General features: G+C 41.1%; 1 protein-coding gene and 3 long non-coding RNA genes across 7 annotated transcripts in view; 2 read left to right on the top strand and 2 right to left on the bottom strand.

Annotated features, from left to right (window-relative positions):
- Positions 1 to 2,727: 2,727 nt before the first annotated feature.
- LOC134287321 (uncharacterized) lies at positions 2,728 to 4,124 on the top strand. Its single transcript, XR_009997216.1, has 3 exons — positions 2,728 to 3,034; positions 3,095 to 3,477; positions 3,533 to 4,124. It is a non-coding gene; the product is annotated as an uncharacterized LOC134287321 (long non-coding RNA).
- Positions 4,125 to 4,438: 314 nt separating this feature from the next.
- LOC134287319 (uncharacterized) lies at positions 4,439 to 7,231 on the bottom strand. Its single transcript, XR_009997215.1, has 2 exons — positions 5,227 to 7,231; positions 4,439 to 5,162 (listed from the first exon to the last, which is right to left on the bottom strand). It is a non-coding gene; the product is annotated as an uncharacterized LOC134287319 (long non-coding RNA).
- A 129-nt stretch (positions 7,232 to 7,360) lies between these two features.
- LOC134288463 (uncharacterized) overlaps positions 7,361 to 23,680 on the top strand; it is an 85,434-nt gene continuing 69,114 nt past the window's right edge. The window contains exon 1 of the long non-coding RNA XR_009997969.1: positions 7,361 to 7,473. This is a non-coding gene — a long non-coding RNA (uncharacterized LOC134288463). The remainder of the gene's footprint in view (positions 7,474 to 23,680) is intronic.
- LOC109418001 (uncharacterized) lies at positions 9,257 to 11,053 on the bottom strand. 4 transcript variants are annotated; one of them, XM_029876534.2, is made up of 4 exons: positions 10,862 to 11,053; positions 10,645 to 10,760; positions 10,474 to 10,590; positions 9,257 to 10,413 (listed from the first exon to the last, which is right to left on the bottom strand). In XM_029876534.2, exons 1-4 carry the CDS (start codon positions 10,889 to 10,891, stop codon positions 9,381 to 9,383), a joined length of 1,296 nt encoding a protein of 431 aa, XP_029732394.1. In that variant the 5' UTR covers positions 10,892 to 11,053; the 3' UTR covers positions 9,257 to 9,380. The 4 variants fall into 4 exon arrangements, with proteins under 4 accessions (XP_029732394.1, XP_029732395.1, XP_029732396.1 ...); XM_029876535.2 differs by having other exon boundaries at positions 10,669 to 10,760; XM_029876536.2 differs by having other exon boundaries at positions 10,904 to 11,044.

The following is a 23,680-nucleotide window of genomic DNA, read 5'->3' as shown; positions in this document are numbered from 1 at the left end:
AATCTTTCCAAAAACACATCGCGTAATTTCGAGAAAATCGTGTAAAATAAAACCGCGTAAAAAAAGATCGTGTAAAAAAAGAATTTAGTGTAAAGGGATCTATTCAAGGCCAGCAGTAAAAATTGCTGTGTTAGAATTAACTGATAAGAAACAAAATGAAGAGTCAAAAAAGGAAAACACCCCACGCAACGAAGTAGTTAAGAAGTCCACTGCAAATATTTGGAAAGGTCATCAAGAAAATCATATATTACTTGTTTCGAGCAAATCAGAGCAAGAGCCACAGGATTTGGAGCAACCTTCATATAAACGAAAAGCTAACATTATTGTGTATTCAGTTCAAAGTTGGATTATCCCGACTGTTTGTGAAACTGTTCAGAACAGTCGTCGAATATCGAGGGGATTCTCGATGTATTCTACAGAAACCAATTAATCAGCAAATTTGTTCAAACACATCATTATTCCAAACGCATATGTCTTCAGAACAACAAACATTAGCAATTATCCTGGAAATCATATAAATTGCATTTATTAAACCTCACTTTAAAACATTTTAAACATTTATTGCTAAAACAATATCTAGATTGAGTTTAAATAAGGGCGAAACTAACATGAGAGAGTTCTCTTCATCGACTCTCTCTTTTGCAAATTAAAGTGACAAGATGCAAACTCAATCGAACTTTTTTACACTTAGACGCTAGATTGCATCGCAACCTAGCGATTTATGACCAAAAAGTTCAACAATACTTGCATCTTGTCACAAAAATTTGAATAAGAGAGAGTCGATGAAGAGAACTCTCTCATGTTACTTTCGCCCTTATTTAAACTCAATCTAGATATATTTTCATAAATTTGTTGAGTGATAAACATTGCATCTGAACACCCCCCGACTTCCGCGCCAAAAAGCTGGCGGCTTGGCTGCCGGCAACAGCTGATCAGGGCGACCGGTTAGCTGTCCTTGTTCCACCAATTGAATGTTTTTGAAAACGCGTTTGCGCGCGAAATCTTTCTCGCTTATTTCTGCTGTCAAATCCGTCACCGACTGTTCACCGACCGTTTGAAACGGCGACTGTTTCGAACGGTCGTGAACAGTTTGGAACTGGACGGTCAATAATTTTGCTGAATGGGGTAAAAGGCAAAAGGTGGATCATGAAAAAGTGTTAGAGATACGCGATCAATTGAAAGCTAAAGCAACCACGCTTCGTGTGAAACCTAAAAGAAGAGTAAGGCCTTGCAATTGGGTCTCATTGATCTTAACAATGTTTTTGTTTTCTTTAGTATTTGGCTTTGACACTAAAGGATTAATTGCATATGATTGTACTAACCCGGAGGTAAACATGACTTCCTACTCATTGCTGGAAGTATTATGCTTTTGGTCGAAATACAAAGTGACCGAACGTGCGAAAATTGATTTTTAACCTACTTAGAAATGTCGCAACTCAATTTGGATTAGTGCGTATTGTTGCTCTTAATTAGCTTAATGATGCGCAACAGAAAAAATAGATTCAAATTTACTTCGCAGCTGCAACTTCGCATGTGCTTCTAGCGACGACTTCGATTTGGTGGTGCGACGATAATAGAATCATGTGTTCCAAAAGTAACAAATTTAACTTCTGAATCAATTTCAATCCAAGTGTTGCAAAGAAATGTAAGAAGTTTGTCACGAGTTTTTCAGTGCAAGGTGATCTTGAAACGCTCAATAAGGCATTGTGGTATGCACTCCCATACGTCTGATTACCAACATGGCTTCGCATATATTGTAAAAGAATTTAACGCAGAAGAATGTAGAAAAGTTCACGGAGTCGGCTCACTTATTCTAACCCATGACAGAGTAATAAGTGAACTAAAATTAAACGATACAACTCACGGAGAAACGCTGATTGTAGGAAACTTATCAGGGTCATCATGCAGTGGTGGTACTTATAGTACTCCATTTTATACATGGACAGAAGCATTGGTTTTCTATGAATATGAGATATCATTGCATGATTACGTTGCAACTGTTGATATAGAAAACGATCAAATAATGCTGAGAAATGGTCTAAGTTGCATTTATTCCCACGGAAAATGCCTTGATTCAAAGGAAGGATATCTGACCTGGGATGTTGACTTGAATAAATCATGTGAAGATACCGAATTCGAAATTATTTACGACGGTACTGTAAATAAAACGACAAATACAGATACTTCAAATATAAGTCCACAATCAGTAATATATAGCACCATTTCAGACTCACAAATATTTTCGATAAAAACCAAAGAACCTACTCGTCTATGTGGTTATAATGGTTATACAACGGATCACCCTCGAATATTGATTTTAGAAACGCAAAATATTAAATCTCCATTTACTAGGAAAACCCAACATGGAAAGAATCTAGACTTGTTTACCTACTCCAATTCCAAGATAACATTGGTTGAAAACTATATAGGACAAAATTTAAATGATATTTACAACATGGTGATGACCGAAATATGCAAAATAGACAAATCTCTATTAGAAACAAAGTTAACATTGGCTAAACTTAATCCAAATGAGTTCGTTACAAGCCTCATGAAGCGAAACGGATACACAGCTGTTGTAGCTGGAGAAGTTTTACACATTCTGGAGTGTAAACCTGTATACGTTACTCCAAGGGCAACAGAAAGGTGTTTTCAAGAAATACCAGTACATTATAATAACATTTCAATGTATTTGGCACCTGTTTCCCGTGTATTGCAACTACACTGAAAAAAAAATTAGAGTAAAATTAACTGTTCGGCCATGTTTAATTTTACTATGCCTAAAAATAGTAATGGTGATTATGTTTTAAGTGATGACTACTATGTTTTTCTGAAAATTACCATGACTAGACAACCAGCCGAATAGTGATCAGTACTATGCAACGTAGTTAGTTTGATAACTACTTTCGTGTTTTGCAGAACTATATTTATTCTTGTATCTACTGCTATGCATAGTCAAGACAAACATTATAGTAATAATAGACGTTGACACATATTGAATATAAAAATTATCTGTTTGTTATTTTTTTCCATGGTGAGTTATTTAATAATATTGTGATAAAAATCAATAATGCTCGCTAAATCTGTTTATCAGGACCCGCATGAGTCGCTGGCAAATGCAACCAATTTCTAAATCAATATTCCTTGCTATGAGGTTCCCTGGAAAACCTACCTCCGAACGAGCAAGGGAACTCGGAGTGCATACGGACACCAAAACGACGGCCACTGCCTCGGATCTAATCAATCAGAAGACTATGGAGGAAGGGGCGGATGGAGGTGGAAGGAGCACCGGAACTAGACCGAATCTGTTGAGTACAGACGTTCCATCATTGCGGCAGCAAACTGGAGCAGATTCCATGGCGTTGAGAAGTTACTTCGTCGGTACTTTTACGACCGCGGGGAGACGCCAGCAACTTCCACGTCTTGGCGGACAAGTCCGGAATGTTACTGTTACTGTATACGGTTCTGCTGACGAAGGTAAGATCTCCAAATTCTCGGAGATTTTTAGCTAATATGTGTTTTTCATTTGAAGGGGCTCAAAATGTAGATGAAGTGACGAATACATCTGAACCACCGCTACGTACGGTGGTAGCGGCAGTCGGGCACTGATTAGGCTCATATTGGTCGGGCGGACTGCGGCATCATCCTCCAGAAACATTATCCGAGCCGAAAAACTACACTGGGAGCGAGGACTTTAACAACTCTGCTAAAGGTGGCCAAGAAAACTTCGCCCCATCATCCCCGGAAAATTATTCTTTAGCCATTTAAGATATTTGTTTATAATAAGTTTTATTTGATTTAAAATAATAAACTAATCCTAATTGATTTATCTACAGTGTTTTTTTTTAAACGTAAACAAAAATGGATGACGCTGCTGCTGCTGAACTACGCGCATAGTAATTTAAACCATATTACGATAGTCAAACTTACTATGCCGCTTGACACACGCATGGTAAAATGAACTATGGAAACATATTCAAAAATACCATAAAATGTAAATAAAAAGTGACATGGTAAATAGAACCCTGCACATGGTAGTTTCAAAAATTAATTATGGTCTACCAAAATCAAGTAGTAAAAGTGTTTTAGTTTCACCCTCGGTTTGGTCACCGTTACCATGTCCCTTTTTTCAGTGTACACTGAAAAAACAGGCATAGTAACGCTGACCAAATCGAGGGTCAAATTAAAACACTTTTACCACTTGATTTTGGTAGACCATGATTCATTCTTGAAACTACCATGTGCAGGGTTCAATTTACCATACCGCTTTTTATTTACATTCCATGGTAGCCTTGAACCTTACTCAATGGTTAGGTTTACTATGCGCATGGTGAACAGCATAGTAAGTTTGACCATCGTATCATGGTTTTAGTTACTATGTATGTGGTTGAATGGTAATGTCATCTTTGTTGTTTTCATTGATGAAAATCGGCAAAAATATGAAATCGATTGGATTTATTGCTGTTTCTCTCTGTAAAGTGAAGTAAATATAAGATACACTTTTTACTATAATATGGATGTCCTCCAGGGGCGCCTGAGGCAAGCTTCCTTTTGGCCACTTTCACGATGAAATTCGTTTCTCTTCCGACGATACATGCATTTCCGGAACTGATGAATCATGTTTTAGTTTCTGCGGGATGTCCAAGAATTTTAGCTACTGAATGCGACTGGAAGGATGTAGTGACGAAGGAATTCGTTCCAGTCAGTGACTTCGTGCGATTTAGTTAATAGGTTTCGGGTGACCAAGGCATGACTGTATTAACCAGCGGCGGAGGAATTGATAGAGAAAGAATCCGGGAAATAGCCACCGTCCATCCGCGGATCGGAAGTCATCCACAGGGCGGATTTTTCTGCTTCAATGTATCAATTTTACACATTTCGAGATGATTCAGGTTGTTCTTTGGCCTGTAGCAGTTACTCCGGGTCATTCGGTAACGTTAATGATTTTTACAACCTGTGAAATAGCCTGTGGATGATGGAATACGTGGTGGAGGATGTGTTATAATTTCAAAAAATCGTGTCTTACTTTTCGCTTCCATTAGCCTATTCCCGAAACTTTTCATCTATGTTCGCCTTGATGAAGGTCTCGAATTCTAAATCCGATGGCCGAGCCGGTGGCCTGTTAGACAGAATAGTTAGTGGGTACATCATTGGTCGAGTTGCTGCGGGTTTTAGTAATTATCTTTGTTGGTTTTAAAAATAGCCAAAAATGTATGAAAAACTTACCCCCAGTTTTATAAAACAAAATTTATCTCCATAGCAAATTCTCATGAAACTACGTCGCAAATAATTTGTTGGAAGAATGACGGTGATATCACCGAAGTCGATAACTCATGGAAACAGTATAACGTGGTATAACTGAACATGAGAATAGTTGTAGGTAAACATGAACATGGTTCAGACAACGACGAAAACGCACTCCAGACAACCATATTAAATAGTATTCATTACTATTGGCATGGTTGTCAAACCATGGTAATTGTAAGGAAACCATAGTAGTCATCACTGAAAACATGCTCACTGTTACTATTTTTAGGCATGGTAATATTAATAATGGTTGAATGGTTCGATGTACCATGAAATTTATTTCAGTGTACGTGGTACCGAAATAGACTGTACACCATTATTACCAGCCAAATTTATGTTCGGAAATAGGTGGTACACGACCGATGGACGTTTTAGGGAAACAACCGCTCCGAACAAGATATCATCCGATATTGTAACAAATTGGTCATATACTTCATTGCCAAATCTAATGCAAAGTGGTGTTTACGATTCAGATAGTCTACAAAAGATGAGAAATCTTATTTACGAGCAAGACGGAAAGCGAGTCGCTTCGTCTGTTGTTTATCAAGTTTTAACTGGGCGTCATCCAAATTTACAAGGGTTTAAATTTGAAGCTTTAATATCTGAACGTATAATAGACAATGTAGTAAGTAAATATTGGAAACGTTTAATATCTTGGTCAAATTGGTTGGGAAATCTAACTTCAACTGGCATCGGATTATATCTCATTTTACGAGCAATAAAATTTGTTATAGATACTTTGGTACATGGAAAAATACTATACGATATCTATGGATTCAGTTGGAAATTGATAGCATCTTTCTGGGATTCAATAACAAATCTTCTATCGCACAAGAATAATAAGAAACAGGCACAACAAATCAGAAGTATTTCAAATACAGATAATATACCTTTAGATATTGAACAAGGAAGACCAAGTTTTCCACATACAAAAACATCTGACAACCGCATAGTGTAGTATGATTAATATGTAATACATAATTTCAAACGAGAAACTTAAATAAAATATACATATAGCAAATAAGAAAATGATCAGTACGAACTTAAGCATTCACTGTATGTAATCATCAAATAATGCAAAAATAATAGGAATATCGCATACAAATTTAGTAAATCTAGTGGATTTACGGGAGTCGGTGTTGCCACGCGATATTATTAATTTCAATCATCAATTAACGAAACCGAAGTGTATCGTATAATTTGTCCAAATTTCTACTACTACCATAAATGGAACCCAGACAGGTCGCCAGAACAATCTGGAAAGCAGTCATAAAATAATAAAAGCAAAACCTTTTCAGGCAGCGGTACGCATAACGGCAGATAAGCAACGTTATCTGAAGCCTTTGGGTAGAGAGAAAGGACAAAAGGAAATAGGACTAGGTAAAATTAGCATGTGCAGGCAGCTTCGTTAAGAAGTAACCAAAACAAAAATATGATTCATTTCTTCTCAGGTACATTTGTCAGTTAAGTTTGTCCGTATAAATATAAGCTCATAGTTAGAAATAAAGTTAGTGTGCTCCCTAAGGTCGACCGTTTCACTTCAGAAAGAAAGTCCTAGTGTCACTTTGGTAACTCGAAGATTCCCTCCAGAATCACTAGACCTTCGCCTAAGAAAGGTTTCTAGCTCTGGACTTAGAAAAATCGAGATTGCGAAAGCGGCAACTACACTCAGAACCAGGTAAAGAGAATTGAGTTAATGATTGTTCTTTAAGTATTTCTCATCTGTCAGTTTATCAGCCCTTCGCTTGAGAGAGGTGTCTGACCTGGTGGATCGGGCCGAAATACTAAGCTCAAGATACAACTCATTCCCTTTGCTTTGCGACTGAGTCACGCATCTGTGTGATCTTTGCTGTTTATCACTCGACTGGAGCAAAAGTTTAATTACCGAAACCTTCGCGCGGTAAATTTGCTGAGTCGAAGATAACAGTGGAGAAGCACTGGTGAGAGCACTACACTGGGCCATTACCATGATTTGGGAGGAGGAAGTATTACCGGAAAAGTGGATGGAAGATATCGTGTGTCCCATCTACAAAAAGTTGGATTGCGGGAACCATCGCGCGATCACACTACTGAGCGCTGCCTACAAGGTACTCTCCCAAATTTTATGCCGCCGTTTATCACCGATTGCAAGAGAGTTCGTGGGGCAATATCAGGCTGGATTCATGGGTTAACGCGCTACAACGGATCAGATGTTGCAGAAATGCCGCGAATACAACGTGCCCTCACATCACTTGTTCATCGATTTCAAATCGGCATATGATACAATCGATCGAGAACAGCTATGATGGCAGATTATGCACAAATACGGATTCCCGGATAAACTGATACGATTGATCAAGGCGACGATGGATCGAGTGATGTGCGTAGTTCGAGTATCAGGGACACTCGAGTCGCTTTGAATCTCGCAGAGGGTTACGACAAGGTGATGGTCTTTCGGGCTTGCTGTTCAACATTGCTTTAGAGGGTGTAATTAGGAAAGCGGGGATATACATTAGTGGTACAATTTTCACGAAGTCTGTTCAGCTGCTTGGTTTCGCCGATGATATTGATGTTATTGCTCGTAAATTTGAAACGATGGCGGAAACGTACATCCGACTAAAGAGTGAAGTCTTAGTACATGATGGCAAAGGGCTCCAGGGAGGAATCACCGCGCTCGGCACCCCAAATTTCTATCGACGGTGATAAAATCGAGGCGGTTGAAAAATTCGTGTACTTGGGCTCACTGGTGACCGCCGACAACGACACCAGAAGAGAGATTCAGAGGCGCATTGTGGCAGGAAATCGTACTTACTTTGAACTCCGCAGAACTCTACGATCGAATAAAGTTCGCCGTAACACGAAGTTAACTATCTACAAAACGCTGATTAGACCGGTCGTTCTCTATGGGCACGAAACATGGACCCTACGTGCAGAGGACAGGACCAACGCGTCCTTGGAGTTTTCGAACGGAAGGTGTTGCGTACCATCTACGGCGGAGTGCAGATGGTAGACAGGACTTGGAGAAAGCGAATGAACCACGAGCTGCATCAGCTGCTGAGAGAACCAACTATCGTCCATATCGCGAAAATCGGGTCACGTCATCAGGATGTCGGATAGCAACCCGACTAAAATGGTTCTCGAGAGTCATCCGACCGGCGCAAGAAAACGTGGAGCGCAGCGAGCTAGGTGGGTCAACCAAGTGGAGGACGATCTGCGGACTCTACGCAGAGTGCGGAACTGGAGTCATGGACCGAGTGGAATGGAGACGGCTACTATGTACAGCAGAGGCCACCCCGGCCTTAGCCTGATCGGTAAGGTAAGGTCATCCTCCTGCAGCTGAACGGAACGCCCACCATTTTCAACTGTCGAATCAATTTATCAAACGCAAGGAAGTAACTGCGCGTCGAAGATCCTTCTAGTATTCGAAGCTTTGGCAATTGCTTCCGTAAAACTGTCTAGCTCGCCACATACTTCTTGGCGAAGATGTCCACCAGTGCCTTTCACATCGCCTTTGGTCGTTTGTTTCTCCCAAACTATCTCCAGACTCTTGTCCAAGATGAAGCTGACTAGTGAGGACTTGACCTTCCGGTCCATCTTGAGAAGCTTTCTCCGTTTCTCTGCGGCGACTGGTGCATCTTCTTCAAGCGCATCCGAAACTTCATCCGGAACTGCCAGTTCGCGAAATTGTCCCCATTCTGTTGAGGTATTCCGGAATTCTCTTTAAACGAGGTGCCCACAACCTGAAGAGATTTTGCATCCGGGTCTCGAAATGAAACGCTGACAAGCAAACACACAAACTAAAGCGACAATCGTTCGCTGCTGTCTTCGAGTGTGGAGGAAAATGGAAAGTGAAAATCCAGGAGCCCTGATTACTGATACTGTAGTCTAACTAAGCTCGCATCTCGAACATTCAGAAATGTCCGAACTAAGTCCGAACGGCGTTTTCGGAAACCAATGATACTAGCAAATGGATGATAATAGAAAAGTATAAAATATATAGTGAATTCATGTCACGTTAAACAAGATTTTCTTACATTCTACGGTATGGCATGCTCAGCTTTCAGCTGCATGCTACTAGTATTATACCATAGTTATCAGTCAATCCGGAAAACGTTTTCCGTCAGTCGCACCACCAGCGGATTCAGCGTGTTCGGTTGCAGCTCCTTGCGCCACAAGCCCTTCAAAATGTCCTCGGCGATCGAGGTGGCACTGCGATCCTGCTCGACAACCTGCTCCGGCTGCCGGGAGATATCAATGGTGAAGAATATCATCGCCTTGTGGACCAACGGCTCGTACGTGTCGCAAATGGTGAAGAATATCTTGGCCGCCGTTGGGGGCACTTGGTCTAGATCCCGCACCACAAGGATCTTTTTCGATTTCAGCTCTTCCCGGTGCCGATCCAGGACGTTTCCGTAGTCCTCGGCGATTTCGGTTGATTTGAAGTCGTTGCTCGTGCGCCAGATGGCTCCCTTGCTGCCGAAACAATCGATGGCAATGCGAGTGACGTCGTCTAGGAGCATTTCACCCACGCTGGAGGAATTGTACAAGAAGATGAAAGTGGCCGGTTCGCCCGGGTCCTGGTTGAGGGATAGATTGACGCCCACGATCAAAGTGGACCACAACCCGTCGTCCATCTTGGGATACTTGGAGCGAAGTTGGAGAAAATTTTCGCAACTGGATCCTGTTTGCTTGAGGGAATTTGAGCCATACCATGCCCCAATGGCATAATATGCCCCAATGGCAACAATTACAATCACCAAGGGGATTCCAAAGTATACCCAGAGATTGCTGTTTTTGTGGGCCACATCTTTTTTCACCTGCGGACTCGCCTTAAATTGTGGAGATTCTGTTATTTTGGAGGAATCTGCTTCACGTTCCGTAGACTCATTTTTAACATTCTCGATGTCTTTATTCTCATCGGTAAGATTTGCTAGTTGACTTGAATTTAAGGCTGATTGTGGCAAGCTGTCGTTGCCGGTTGGTGTGTGGGATCTGACCGGTGGAATAGCGCCGCATTTCGAACACAAGTATTGATTTTTATCTTTGATCCAGATCCAACGTTTTTCAACTTCTGGGTTTAAGGTCTCATCACAAGGGCAGCACTGCTTTGGCGGGCTTTTGGTTGACCTGAAAATAGAATAATCATTAGAAAACTGGCAAACACCGTCAAATGAAAATTTCACAAACCTTTTCGAAGAGCCTGGGATATCATTGGGCTTGGTAATCGAAGTGGCTTCATCTTCATTCTTCTTTGGCGGACTTTGGGACTCCATTCTTCTGGTTCTCACACCGGTTGATCTCAAACTAGGATAATCATTAAAAACCTTGTAAACGTCGTCGAATGAAAACTTCACAAACCTTTCTGAAGAGCATGCGATATACTTGCGCTTGGAAACCGAAGTGGCATCATCTTGTTCATGCTGTACACGTTGATACCTCTCCAGCTTCTTCCTGGCCGTCGGCCCGGGGAAGGGCTATCGAAAAATAAACAACATTAAATTAGGTATTAGCCATCACAATATGCTAGTTTTCTCGTCGAATCGAGTAATTAGTCGTTTGACAAGAGCTACATCACCTCCGATGCTTTGTCTTGGGATTCTTCCATCAGTCTACAAACCACAAGTCCAAATCACAAAGTATGCAAGGAACACAAATATTTAATATGTATCAGAGCGAACGTTAAATAAGATTAGATTTGATAGCAAAATCGATGCACTTCCACCAAACGCGAACCGACAGCTGACGAGTGATGGAATCTAAATGAGGGGCCATCTGCAAAGGGGTGTAAGTGACCATTTTTGTCGATTGTGAGCTGAGCATTACCAAAAAATTCTTCACATTTCAAGCTTTCGGGAATTTTCTTAAGATGATTATTTGAACAATTACAACAAATCGATGGAAATTAGGTGGATTTTGAAACTTCGACTCATACATTTTGTTGCAATGAAACAAATGGATAAAAAAAACATTAAACCTCATTCACTCGAAAGTGTGTTTTTGTCACTTACGCCCCTTTGTTTCTAACCCCCTCAAATCGGGAAAAAAAATCTATAAACAGGATTCTATCCCCGCAAGTCGAAAGGCATCGAAATCGCTATGATGCGCGTTGTTCAAAATACACTGCACCGAAACGACCACGGGCGACTCTCGGATGCGATGTTTTTTTTATTTAATGCTATCCACTTATCCACGACCGGTAATGGCGGCGGCGGGCATAACTATTCGGTTCGGATGTTGACGTTTCTTGGGGTAAAGTCAAAACAGTTTCATTCTCCTTCTCACCCCTTCACCCACCGTTCGGTGGCGCCAACCGATTGTGATCCCCAAGAAACGTCAAAATTCGAATCGGTTGGCTATGCCCGCCGCCGCCATTACCGTTCGCGGATAAGTGGATAGCTGGCCCGGCAAACTTTCCCGCATAGTAAAAAACAACTTGACATATAGTTCGAACGTTATGTTAGTTTTTTGTAATATTGTTAACATTTGAGTTAATGTTACCCTATAGTTTAACAATATTGATATTGATCATCGAAAATATACAAAACCCAAGTATTGTCGTCGCGGTTGAAACCCGAAGTTTCCTCACACCCGACAATCGAATTTTCTCAAAATCCGTTCGTGAAAGCTAACGTCGGACGTAGTGCGCTGGACAGCGGACCTGGCCCTGTATCCAGCGCACTGTGCCCGACGTACGTCCGACACACGGTTTAGGAGAAACATCGATTTTCGCGTGTCAAAAATTCCGATTTTCAACTGCACGAACAATACAAAATCAATTTTCAACCATCTCTCAAACTGTTGATGTCTAGGAAATTGTTCATTTATAATTTCTAGCGGTTTATGCCAAGATAGCTTGCAACGGAAAACACTAAAAAATGGTCACCACAGAGTTACACAATCGGTTACCGTATGAAATATAATTCGAAGATAATTATTTATGATCCATACCGAAAACAAATCAATGATGATGTCACGCACACTTTTGAGAAGACTATTGTTCTATATTAAAAGGATTGTTTCTGTTACTGTTAAAAAGTTTAGTGTGTGTGATAGAAGGTCTTGCATACCTACGGTTGATTTGGATGATCTAGCACAATTGTTTTGATGTGAAAAACATTGTATATTTTCAATCGTGGTAAAAAAGGAAAATTTAACTGTGCTTAGTAGCACATAAATACAGTAGACGTTCGCTCGGTGCAAACGCTTTAACTGCAATGCTTTTTAACTGGAAGTCCGCTAAGTGCAACAATTTTGCAGTTATCGCACCGCTATCCGTCAAAACTTAATGTCAACAATGATGCGATGTTTTTCGCATGCACTTTTGTTGCAGTGCGATGTTTTCCGTATGCACATTGGTTGCATTCTGCAACAACTGACAATTCTTTGACGTCTGTCAGTTGTTGCAGTTATCGAATTTCATTTGCTAAGTGAAACGTAAACATGTTGCAGTTATCGAACGTCTACTGTAGTTTTATCTAAAACTTTGCCGAATAATATTGGGGTCGCACACGCATACCAAAGTCGTGAGCGAGCAGTGAAGGCAACTCTCCACGCGGTGAATGTAAATTTTATTCACGCCGTGGAGAGTTGCGTTTGCTGCCTTCTGTTGACTTAACTATTGATTCTACGCTAATATATTCTTCTACAAAGTTTCAGGTAAAACAAAAATGAAAGAACCCAAGTAACCAAAAGTTCCGCTTCCCATGACAAAATGCACTTTCAAGTTCCGCGAAGTTCAGATAAAGTTCCAAATGGAACTTTCTGGCTGCTTAAGAGGCTAACGATGAGCCTTGCTGGAACTTCGGTCACAAGTTCCGGCAAGGCTCATTGTTAGCCTCTTAAGCAGCCAGAAAGTTCCATTCGGAACTTTATCTGAACTTCGCCGAACTTTAAAGCTGCTGAAGATGCTATGTACTCGGAACTTTGTCGGAACTTTCAAGTTCATAGAAGTTCAGTTCAGTAGCATTGTGTTTCAATGAAGATTAAATTTATTTCTTTTACAGAAAACAACTGTTTAAGCATACACGAATAAAAGACAAATATGAATTTATCAAATCAATGAATACTAGGCTTGAACAAAAAAAAAAAAAAAATGCCGCCCATCGTATTCGAACCGGTAGTCGCTGCGTGAGAACCCTACGCTCTACCACAGTACTACAGTTGCGATTGAGTGAACAGCAGGTAAAGTCTGACTTGAATCGATTTTCTGTCGGCAGCTAGTTTTGCACATTTGTACAGTAGTGAAGTTAGTTTGACTTTGTCAAGTGTCTCTTCAGCAGCGCAGCGGTAAGACGGTATGCTATCACGCAGTAGGATCCAGTTCAAATCTACATAGCAGTCGACATGTGTGAAAATATAATTATCAGAAGCAATTTCCAGACATGAATCACAAGACCACCATCAGGGTTGTGATTCTGAAAAACACATTTTTTTCTGCATGAATTTTGTCAAAGTTCTGTCAGAAGCTGCTTAGAAAGCTATCCAGCGTGCTTATGTGAACTTTCAAGTTCCAAAATTACTTAAAAATGAAGCTGCTTAGAAGGCTAATGAGCAACCTCGAACAAGCTGCTTAGCTTATAAAGTACCCTTTTATCTGAACTTTTGGTTACTTGGGTGCAAAAGCAGTTACGCCCTTTTGAAATGTTGGTGCCGATTTATTCATTCCTATTATTTTACTTCTTAATTATGTATGTGGTGTTAAGAACGCGACGATATTATTAGCAAATTATGGAGCGCAAACCATATCGCAATAATTCGAACCAATCATAAGTAATGATCCTTAAAAAAAAACAAGCATCAATAATCCATCCCACAACAACCAAACAAGTGAACCAGGTAGAGATTCGATCCTTGACGATCCCACCATTCAACCAAAAAAGAGAACGAACGAAAGAGAAAGTGTTGATAATAACACTTGTCATGCGGCGCACGCCCCGGGGGAGATGCAGGGTCCGATCCGTTCATACTTATTATGCGCCGGCCGTACACACTAAGATTTTTTTGCCGAACCTCGGCAAAACGATTGCCGAGATTGGCACCGCTGAGTGCTGGGCAATCGCCTCGGCAAAAATCAATTTTGCCGAGCTTTTCGGCAACCACAAAAAACAAGATTGTCATTTTTTGCCGAGATTCTCAGCAAAAAATATTGCTGATTTCTCGGCATTCCAGGCGAAAAATGCTGATTCTCGGTAATCATATTTTTATTTATTGTTGTATCAAGGAGAGACCAATCCACCACCGGGGACGTGCTGGAATAATCGTGTGTATTTATGACTCGAGAGTTTTGCACTAAATGTTTCCTTTATTGAGTTAATCCAGTTAAAAGATGTATTTAAAGTCCTGAAGAATCCTTGGCAGAAGAATATTGGAGGAGAAGAACGCTGAAGTTTTTCCGCACATAACCAAGATTTGGTTGGAGGCAGCAGCAGTAGGAAACAGAAGTTGGCATTTTCTGCAAAATAAATCGAAATAAAAACTATACACACTGAACATATCATGAGTCCTCCACGGAGACAAATTTCGTTCGTTTGAAACAAAAATATTCATGTTTATTCGGTAAATTGATAAAATGTTTAAAACTAAAATTTTAATTTTTAAAACTAACTCAATTACACATTTATTGCGACGATACCCATTGAGGAGCCCCCCGTTCCGCGCTCGAGATCATAAACAAAACTCACAAGTTCCAGCTGCAACATCAAACAAAATTTCCTCCTGCAAAAAAGGCAAGGTTCACCGAAAGTCTTCACGAAATCCCGTTCTTGTCGGGAGCGTATGTTATCTAATAGATATATACATGATGTTGGCATTGGAAGTACAACACCGGAGGTGGATTTTTCCAGCGAAGGAAATGACTTTATAAGTTCAATGGGAAAACAAATATTTCCGTAGGGCCGACCTGCACAAAAAAAAACAAAAATATTTACATTTATTTCTAACATAATCTGTCAGAAGATGCATTTTTGTTTCAAACATGGATTTCATTAGCTTCAAATGTGACGTTCGATTTGCTCCAAACAGTTTTATTTTTGTGGCCAGAACAAATTGACAATTTATTTGAATTTGCCTCAAATATTTTTGATTTTAAAATAGATTTTTCTGCGTGTCACATCTACCTTCTGTAAATAACCGAAAATTTACTTTATTTGCACTTTTTCCACTATAAAATACAAAATGTTTGTCGGACACTGGGGAACAGTTTGATTTTATTATGATTGACAAAAAACTGACGAGTGAAAAAATGACAGATGTATTGCTGAATCTCGGCAAACGGATTTGCCGATTTCGGCATTATCTCTGTTTGCTGGTAGATTCAGCAAAGTAATTTGCCAATTTTCGGTAAAATGAGATGGTTTACTGAAATTTCGGTAAAAAATTTTAGTCAATTTCGGAAAAAATGTTTTGATTGCCGAGATATCAGCAAAATTGGGTTTTGCCGTTTTGGATCAGCATTTTTTTCTGCCGAGCTCAAGAATCGTTTTTAAGTGTGTACTCGAGCCAGGTACTCGTATAGTTCTGGATATACGCAGTGTACACATTGAGAAAGGAAAGGCGTAGGGCACGATTGCATTATTATGCGCCGGTTAGGCCAGAGCTAGAGTTTCGGTAAAATTCTAAGAAGGTAGGTGTCCGCCACGACAACAATCGGTTAAGGCCAGTGGCTGGGTTACATAATAGCAGGAATAGGTGGGAAGGAATAAATGCATCCCAACGTCGAGAAAAAAGGGCTGACGCCCACGAAATGAGCCATTTTACGAGACGTTTCGGATCAGCTGATCGCTCATTTCATGAATGAAAATTTGACAGGAGGTTGCGCCCAAGCCCGTGAGTGTTAATATCAGTATCAACACTGTTGTCGTTTCGTAAAATAGACTATTGAAAGATCGTAAAATTGGAAATTTATTATCAAGCGTGACAAAAATACCTAAAAAAAAACAATTGTACCATTTGCCGTCCCTTCGCATTCTAGAATTAGGTTCGAAACTAAGATATATAAGGCAATTCTCGAAATACATGCAGTAACGTTTTAACATCGAACCGGTAAACATCGTTCCTCGAAAGAAATACCTTTGGTAAGGCTAGCAATCAATTTCCATTCAGATTGAATGGAACTTGAACATTCTGGGAAAGACCATCTTCCACGAACTTCCACCGTCAGGTACTAGGCATACTAGCCTGACAGTCTGAAGGATCTAAAAGATTGATCTTCCCGGTTGCAGGGTAAATCGTCTACCTCGAGCTTCCACCGTCAGGTACTAGGCGTACTAGCCTGACAGTCTGAAGTATCCAGAAGACCGATTCTCCCAGCTTCCACGCCAAGGCAAGTACGCGTAAGGCTGTGCTCCTTTCGATCGTAGATTACTCGTCCAGGCGAGTATCGTTTCGACGGAGTAGAGTTTCACGCTAGAAGATCTTACGGGCAGCCTCGACCTCCACTTTCAGTTACTAGGTATATACTAGGCTGATTAGTCTGAAGTATCCAGAAGACCGATTCTCCCAGCTTCCACGCCAAGGCAAGTACGCGTAAGGCTGTGCTCCTTTCGATCGTAGATTACTCGTCCAGGCGAGTATCGTTTCGACGGAGTAGAGTTTCACGCTAGAAGATCTTACGGGCAGCCTCGACCTCCACTTTCAGTTACTAGGTATATACTAGGCTGATTAGTCTGAGGGACGTAGGCAATACGTTGGATTTTCGAACAACAACAATCCGGATACGGACACGCGTTAATAAGATCTCGTTCCCCTTCGATTGTGGATTACTCGTTTAGGCGAGTATCATTTCGACGGAACAAGGTCTTATTCTAAGAAAGGTCAAGCGGACTACTTCACCCTCCACTTTCAGTTACTAGGTATACTAGGCTGATTAGTCTGAGGGCTGAAACAGTACGCTTTACTTTCGTGTGTCGTCTAAATCACACCAATTTCGTCAGGCACTTCTTGAAGTAACCTGATCGATTCGCGAGTGATTTGAAATTGGCAAGATACGGCCATTCGCGTAAATACTCGAACCTTCGCGCGAGTTACGCGGTACCGTAATCTTACATGGTGGCTCCAGAAACGGGAGATTAATCGTAATCTCTTATACGAACTGTAAGGCGTTGCTGTTGCCGAAAACAGCAGAGTAAAAAAAAATAGTGCAGTGCAGTGAACAATATGTCCAATCTGAGCGAGGAAATTAATTACCTTACTTCCGTGAGATCGACCGGAAGTTTGAACAATTAAAGGACAGCGAAGAATACAAACAGTGGAATAGAACTCCACTTAGTGCCGGCGAAGTGTACGAGACAAAAAAATTCCAACTCGTACTGTGGGAAAACACCCCACGAGCACAAGTATACCATCAAAGTGTTTCGAAGCAAAGAGAAATCAAACTTCCAAAACGCGCGAATAAGCGTTTCTAAATTCAGTGTATTCCAAAAAAAACTAATCGTACCGCTGTTAGAAGTGTCAAACAAATCGGAAGGACCAGGACCCAGACCAGCAAAGAGGTAAACGAGAAGCCTCAAAATCAGGTAAGCCAAACCCCTTTATATTATTAAACTACTAATCAGCCAAAAGTGATAACTAATCCGATAATCCGACAAGCACTCATTCGTGCGCGTATCTATCGTGCTATCAGTAAAAATTCTGACTACCACTCGCGTTAGTTCCTTGCGTAATAATCGCGTAACCGCAGCAGTGAAAGTGAGTCGTGAACACCATATTGCATGTTGGGAAAGGATACGGATTAGGTAAACAGCAGTACTTATAAAGGAATAAGGGATCACACCAATTCCTCAAGGAAGGACATCAAGTACGATCTCGGAAAAGACGTACATAGCAGCCAAAGGAGCAGCAACAGTGGTCAAGGGATCACACCAATTCCTCAAGGAAGGACATCAAGTACGATCTCGGGAGAGACGTACATAGCAGCCAAAAAAGCAGCAACAGTGGTCAAGGGATCACACCAATTCCTCAAGGAAGGACATCAAGTACGATCTCGGGAAAGACGTACATAGCAGCCAAAGGAGCAGCAACAGTGGTCAAGGGATCACACCAATTCCTCAAGGAAGGACATCAAGTACGATCTTGGGAGAGACGTACATAGCAGCCAAAGGAGCAGCAACAGTGGTCAAGGGATCACACCAATTCCTCAAGGGAGGACATCAAGTACGATCTCGGGAAAGACGTACATAGCAGCCAAAGGAGCAGCAACAGTGGTCAAGGGATCACACCAATTCCTCAAGGGAGGACATCAAGTACGATCTCGGGAGAGACGTACATAGCAGCCAAAGGAGCAGCAACAGTGGTCAAGGGATCACACCAACTCCTCAACGGAGAACACCAAGTACGATATCGAAGTGGACGTAACAACTCGTCAATAAAAGCTACACAAGTAATCTAAGGATTGCAAACCGATCAAAAGGACTACAGACGTATCAACTACTGATTCAGGTTTAATCAGGGGTTTAATACAAGGATAGATCAAGATGTCAAATCCATTCGTGACGAATAAAAGCGGCAACTGCCGTCTTTGCCAAAATCCTGATGATACGGAAGCTTATATGGTCGCATGCTGTGAGTGCGACAGATGGTTCCATCCATCATGCGCGAAAATAAAAAAAGAAGCCAACACCGGAAGAGAGGTTTCTATGCATCAAATGTAGCGTCATAGATAAAGAATTGCTTCGCCTAAATCAAGCGGCATCAGCTACCGCGAATAACCCGACTGAAGCATTCTTCGAAAGAATCATACATAACCAACAAAGAACGATGAATGATATGACACAAGCACTATCCAGAATCGGGATGAAAATTGAGGGCGGAGAAGAAGAAGATTGGACTATCTATTTAAAGCGGCAGGCGTTGATGCGTTTACCAAAATTCGGTGGATCGGCCAAGGAATGGCCAAACTTTAAAAGGGCTTTCGACCAAACATCGCAAGAAGGAGCATTTAATAACTTAGAAAATCTGAATAGACTCCAACAAGTGCTATATGGTGCGGCCGCTAAAAGTGTACAACAGCTTATGATGGACCCGGAAAACGTTCCAGACATAATGCTTCGTCTTGAAGAACACTTCGGCAGATCGGACCAAATATACAAAGAACTGTTAGCCGACCTACTAAGGATTAGAAGGGACTCAAGAACAGTCGTCATTGAAATGGCAAATGCCCTCGAGAACCTCGTCAACAACATCAAATTGATAAACAAGGAGGAATATTTTACGGATCACAGGCTAGTAGAAGACTTAATTAAAAGGCTTCCGTACAATATTCAGGTCAAAAGAACCGAATATTATCTGAACGCACAGAATCAACTCGCTGTTCAAACATTGGATGATTTAGAACAGTGGCTAAAACCATTCGCCAGAATCGCAAGGGCAATGATGATAGATAATCCACATAATCAACATCAAAAGGTTTTAGTAAATCACCATGAGCAAAAGTTAAGAAGGGTAACATCAAATGCAAAAAAAGTTTGCACGTGTTGTAAACGATCACACCCTCATAAAATATGGGAATGTTATACGTTCAAAAGGATGAAGGCAGACGACAGAATTAAACTAGCACAAAAGGAACGTTTGTGTTTTGGATGCTTGACATCATCTAATCATGACTTACTTAACTGTCCCAGGAGCAAGGCATGCAATGTGAATGGATGTCAAAGGAAGCATCATCCAATACTTCACGTCAACCCAGGCGGAAACCAACCCGAGGTTTATGCAGTAAACAAGCATACAGAGGGTACTAGTCGTCCTTCAATACACTATCAAATTCTACCAGTCACCCTGCGTAACAAGGATAGATACATTGAAACGTATGCATTTCTAGACCCAGGGTCATCCTTGACACTAATGGAAGCGGATATAGCTCAACAACTGAATTTGACTGGGACAGCAAGGCCACTACAACTGGCATGGACGCAGAATCTTACAACTGATAACAACGAAAGCCGCAACGTTCAATTGTACATAAGGGGTAGTACAAGAAAGAGTTACTTCCTGAGAGACGTTAGAACGATAAAAAACCTCGGATTACCGTCTCAATCTAGGGACTACGAGAAATTGTGCGAAGAATATCCTCATTTGCAGGGATTACCACTACAAAGTTTTAATAAAATTAAACCCACTATAATGCTAGGGCTAAATCATAGTTTTCTGCTTATAGGTCACGAACATCGTTGGGGACACCCGGGGGAGCCGATTGCAATGCGAACCAAACTTGGATGGCTGATATACGGTGGCCTATCATCAAATAACGAAAGGAACTACGCGATGGTCAACTCGGAGGTAGACACGCTGCGCCAGCTGATGGACGGCTACTTCTCCGTCGAGGACTTCGGGGTCAAGAGTGTTACGGAGCTCCCAAAATCGGAAGATGACAAACGGGCTAATGAAATCGTACGAAGAACCCTACACTACTCGGACGGAAAATACGAGATTGGATTACTCTGGAAGCAAGACAACCATGAATTCCCACGTAGTTACGATGTGGCATTTAAACGTCTTATGGGGCTAGAGAACAAACTCAAACAAGATCCAGCGTTAGAAAAGTGGGCAAGGCAAACAATTCACGACTATGTCGCGAAGGGATATGCCAGGAAGCTCAAACCTGTTGAAATGATTGCGGAAGTAAAGCATCTATATTATTTACCGCATTTCATAATTATCAACAAAAATAAGGATCCGCCCAAACCAAGATTGGTCTTCGACGCGGCATCCAAAATAAACGGACAATCCTTCAACACGGCGATGTTATCTGGACCGGATAGTACAGCATCACTATTCGGAATCCTTATTAGATTCCGTGAAGGAAAATACGCGGTCTGTGGCGACATCAAAGAGATGTTTCACCAGATTCGAATAAGAAAGGAGGATCAAAACGCGCAAAGATTCCTGTGGCGAGACTGCGATCAGCAGCGCTACCCCGACATGTATGTCATGCAAGTTATGACTTTCGGTTCAACTTGCTCTCCGTCATGCGCACAAGTAGTGAAGAACCACAACGCGGGGCGTTTAAAGGATAAATATTCATTAGCGCTGTCACCGATTATCAATCAACATTATGTCGATGACTACGAGGATAGCTTCAACTCGCTAGAAGATGCCATAAAAACCGTCAACCAAGTTATCAAGGCGCACAACGAAGGAGGTTTCTATATCACTAAATTCTGCTCAAATGACAAACGCTTGCTGGAAACTATACCGAAGGAAAGACGCGAGATCGAACCCATGAAGTACATCGAAAACAAGGAGGACGTCTCCGAAAAGATACTTGGGGTATCCAGCTTTCCACCCTGGCCATAATGGCGGATGCTATAAAAAATTTGACAAGATCTGTGCCCCACACTGAACTGAAATTTGAGAAAAGTTTTCTTAGCAAGCCTGGATTTTTGAATATAGACTTGCTGTCGCCTAGTCACCTGCCAACAGAGAAACATATCTTGATTTCCTGGGATTTACGGCAAACGTTTAATTATTTAGTTTACTCAAGAATATATTTTATCATCTTATCATACATTTTCTTTTCTAGATTCATTGTGAATGGATTTATGTCCATATCATGTCCGTTCTCTGGATGGCTATTGGTACTGTGAACTTCCTGTAGGGTGAAGGATTAGGTAGAAATACCCCTACCACTGATGTCCAAGTGCTGCATACCCACATAATTGACGGTCTATGTCGTTCCTCCAGAAATCTGCCTTATTATCAAGCGGTTAAAGTAGCACTACAAAATCCAAGACAAAATTTACCCAGCTCAAAGTTCATCGATCTGAGAGCTTTTCTATCGTTGAGAATCGAAAGAAGGTTGTTATTGCGAAGCTGTGGAGCTGATTCCGCAAGCAAACTATGAACGTTGCATACATTTCCCGAAAACCCACTTCTGCTGCTTTGTTGACACTTCAAGATTCAACGTTATTTTATTTGGGAAACGTTCGATATCTTCTGTGATTTCTAAAAGATCAATGAATATCAGTATGCCAGAACACCAATGAAATAGATTGAATAAAAAGATACCAATACCAAACAGTTGTTGATCGTTTATTTGATGATTAAGATTTTATGAAATCATGATACACATATACAAATACGTACTTTCTATTGTGTATCTTAAACTTGGAATGCTTGAGACAAATAAACTTGTCCAAAATCGTCTCAATGTCTTACAGAGGCTTATAGCACCATGGGGAGGGGAGGGTTGATCGTGGTTGACCGCTTGCTAAAGAAGCCCATCAGTTCAAGATACCCACAAAGGCTAATCGAAAAATGTCCACCACACGCCGGAATTGGACAGAAGTTGCGCCAGATATGGCTATCGAATCCTTCACTTTACAGACACTTCACCAGACTAATAGTCATCCAAAGCACGTTCGTGATATCAACATAATCTTATTCGCCATGAATCTAGAACAGAAAATATATTAGATAGAAGAATTGAACTGTTAAATAGGTAATTTAAAGTTTTCTGCAAAGCAGAAGAAAACAAGTTTCCTTTTCTCGGCTGAGGTAACTAGGTGACAACATATTTTCTGCGAAAGTCAAGGTTTGCTAAGATTTTGTATTCAAATTTCAGTTCAGTGTGGGGCACAGATCTTGTCAATTTTTTTATAGCATCCGCCATTATGGCCAGCGTGGAAAGCTGGATACTGGAACACCAACAAAGACAGCATTGGATTTCAAGTGAAACTCGAGAGACTGCCTCAAGAGGTATATTGTAAGATAAGACAACCAACGAAAAGAGAAGTACTCTCGTTTGTGATGAGCGTATTTGATCCGTTAGGTCTAATATCTAACATTACAATACATGGAAAAATATTGCTTCAAGACCTACATAAGGAAACGTCTGAGTGGGATAAATCAATATCCGTAAGGCAGCAACAAGTTTGGGAAAATTGGCTGGAACAAATCGAAGCATCGAAGCACGTCAGAATTCCGAGATGGATGTTAGAAAACACAGGATCACAAGTAGAACTACACACGTTTGTCGACGCCTCAGAAAAGGCCTTCGCAGCAGTTGTATACTGCAGAAGCTCCACTGGAGGAACACCCTCTGTACGCTTAGTCGCTGCGAAGTCAAGAGTCGCACCGATTAAGGCACTATCCATTCCACGCCTGGAGTTGCAAGCAGCATTATTAGGAGTACGGCTGACCGACACTATAAAAAGGGAAACACGGCTTAAGGTTACTAAATCAACATATTAGTCAGACTCGAAAACAGTACTCGCTTGGATAAACTCAGAGCACAGAAAATATAAACCGTTCGTGGCCCATCGAATAGGTGAAATCCTTGATTCAACCACTATGGATCAATGGAGATGGGTACCAAGTGCTGATAACCCCGCAGACGAAGGCACGAAACCGTCGACGAAGGAATCCATATGGATCCCAGGACCACCATTCCTGAAACTACAAG

This window comes from Aedes albopictus, chromosome 2, assembly GCF_035046485.1.
Source record: "Aedes albopictus strain Foshan chromosome 2, AalbF5, whole genome shotgun sequence".
Lineage (NCBI taxonomy): Eukaryota > Metazoa > Arthropoda > Insecta > Diptera > Culicidae > Aedes > Aedes albopictus.
The sequence above is the reverse complement of the archived record's forward strand: the minus strand, read 5'-3'. Positions and strand labels throughout refer to the sequence as shown.

What these genes read in the sequence shown, in the direction of transcription:
- LOC109418001 (XM_029876534.2), bottom strand. Translation starts at nt 10,891, where the DNA reads ATGGAAGAATCCCAAGACAAAGCATCGGAG. An exon ending in CCCAAGACAAAGCATCGGAG is followed by an intron (nt 10,761 to 10,861) that starts GTGATGTAGCTC and finishes ATTTTTCGATAG; the next exon opens with CCCTTCCCCGGGCCGACGGC. An exon ending in ATCCCAGGCTCTTCGAAAAG is followed by an intron (nt 10,414 to 10,473) that starts GTTTGTGAAATT and finishes TTCTATTTTCAG; the next exon opens with GTCAACCAAAAGCCCGCCAA.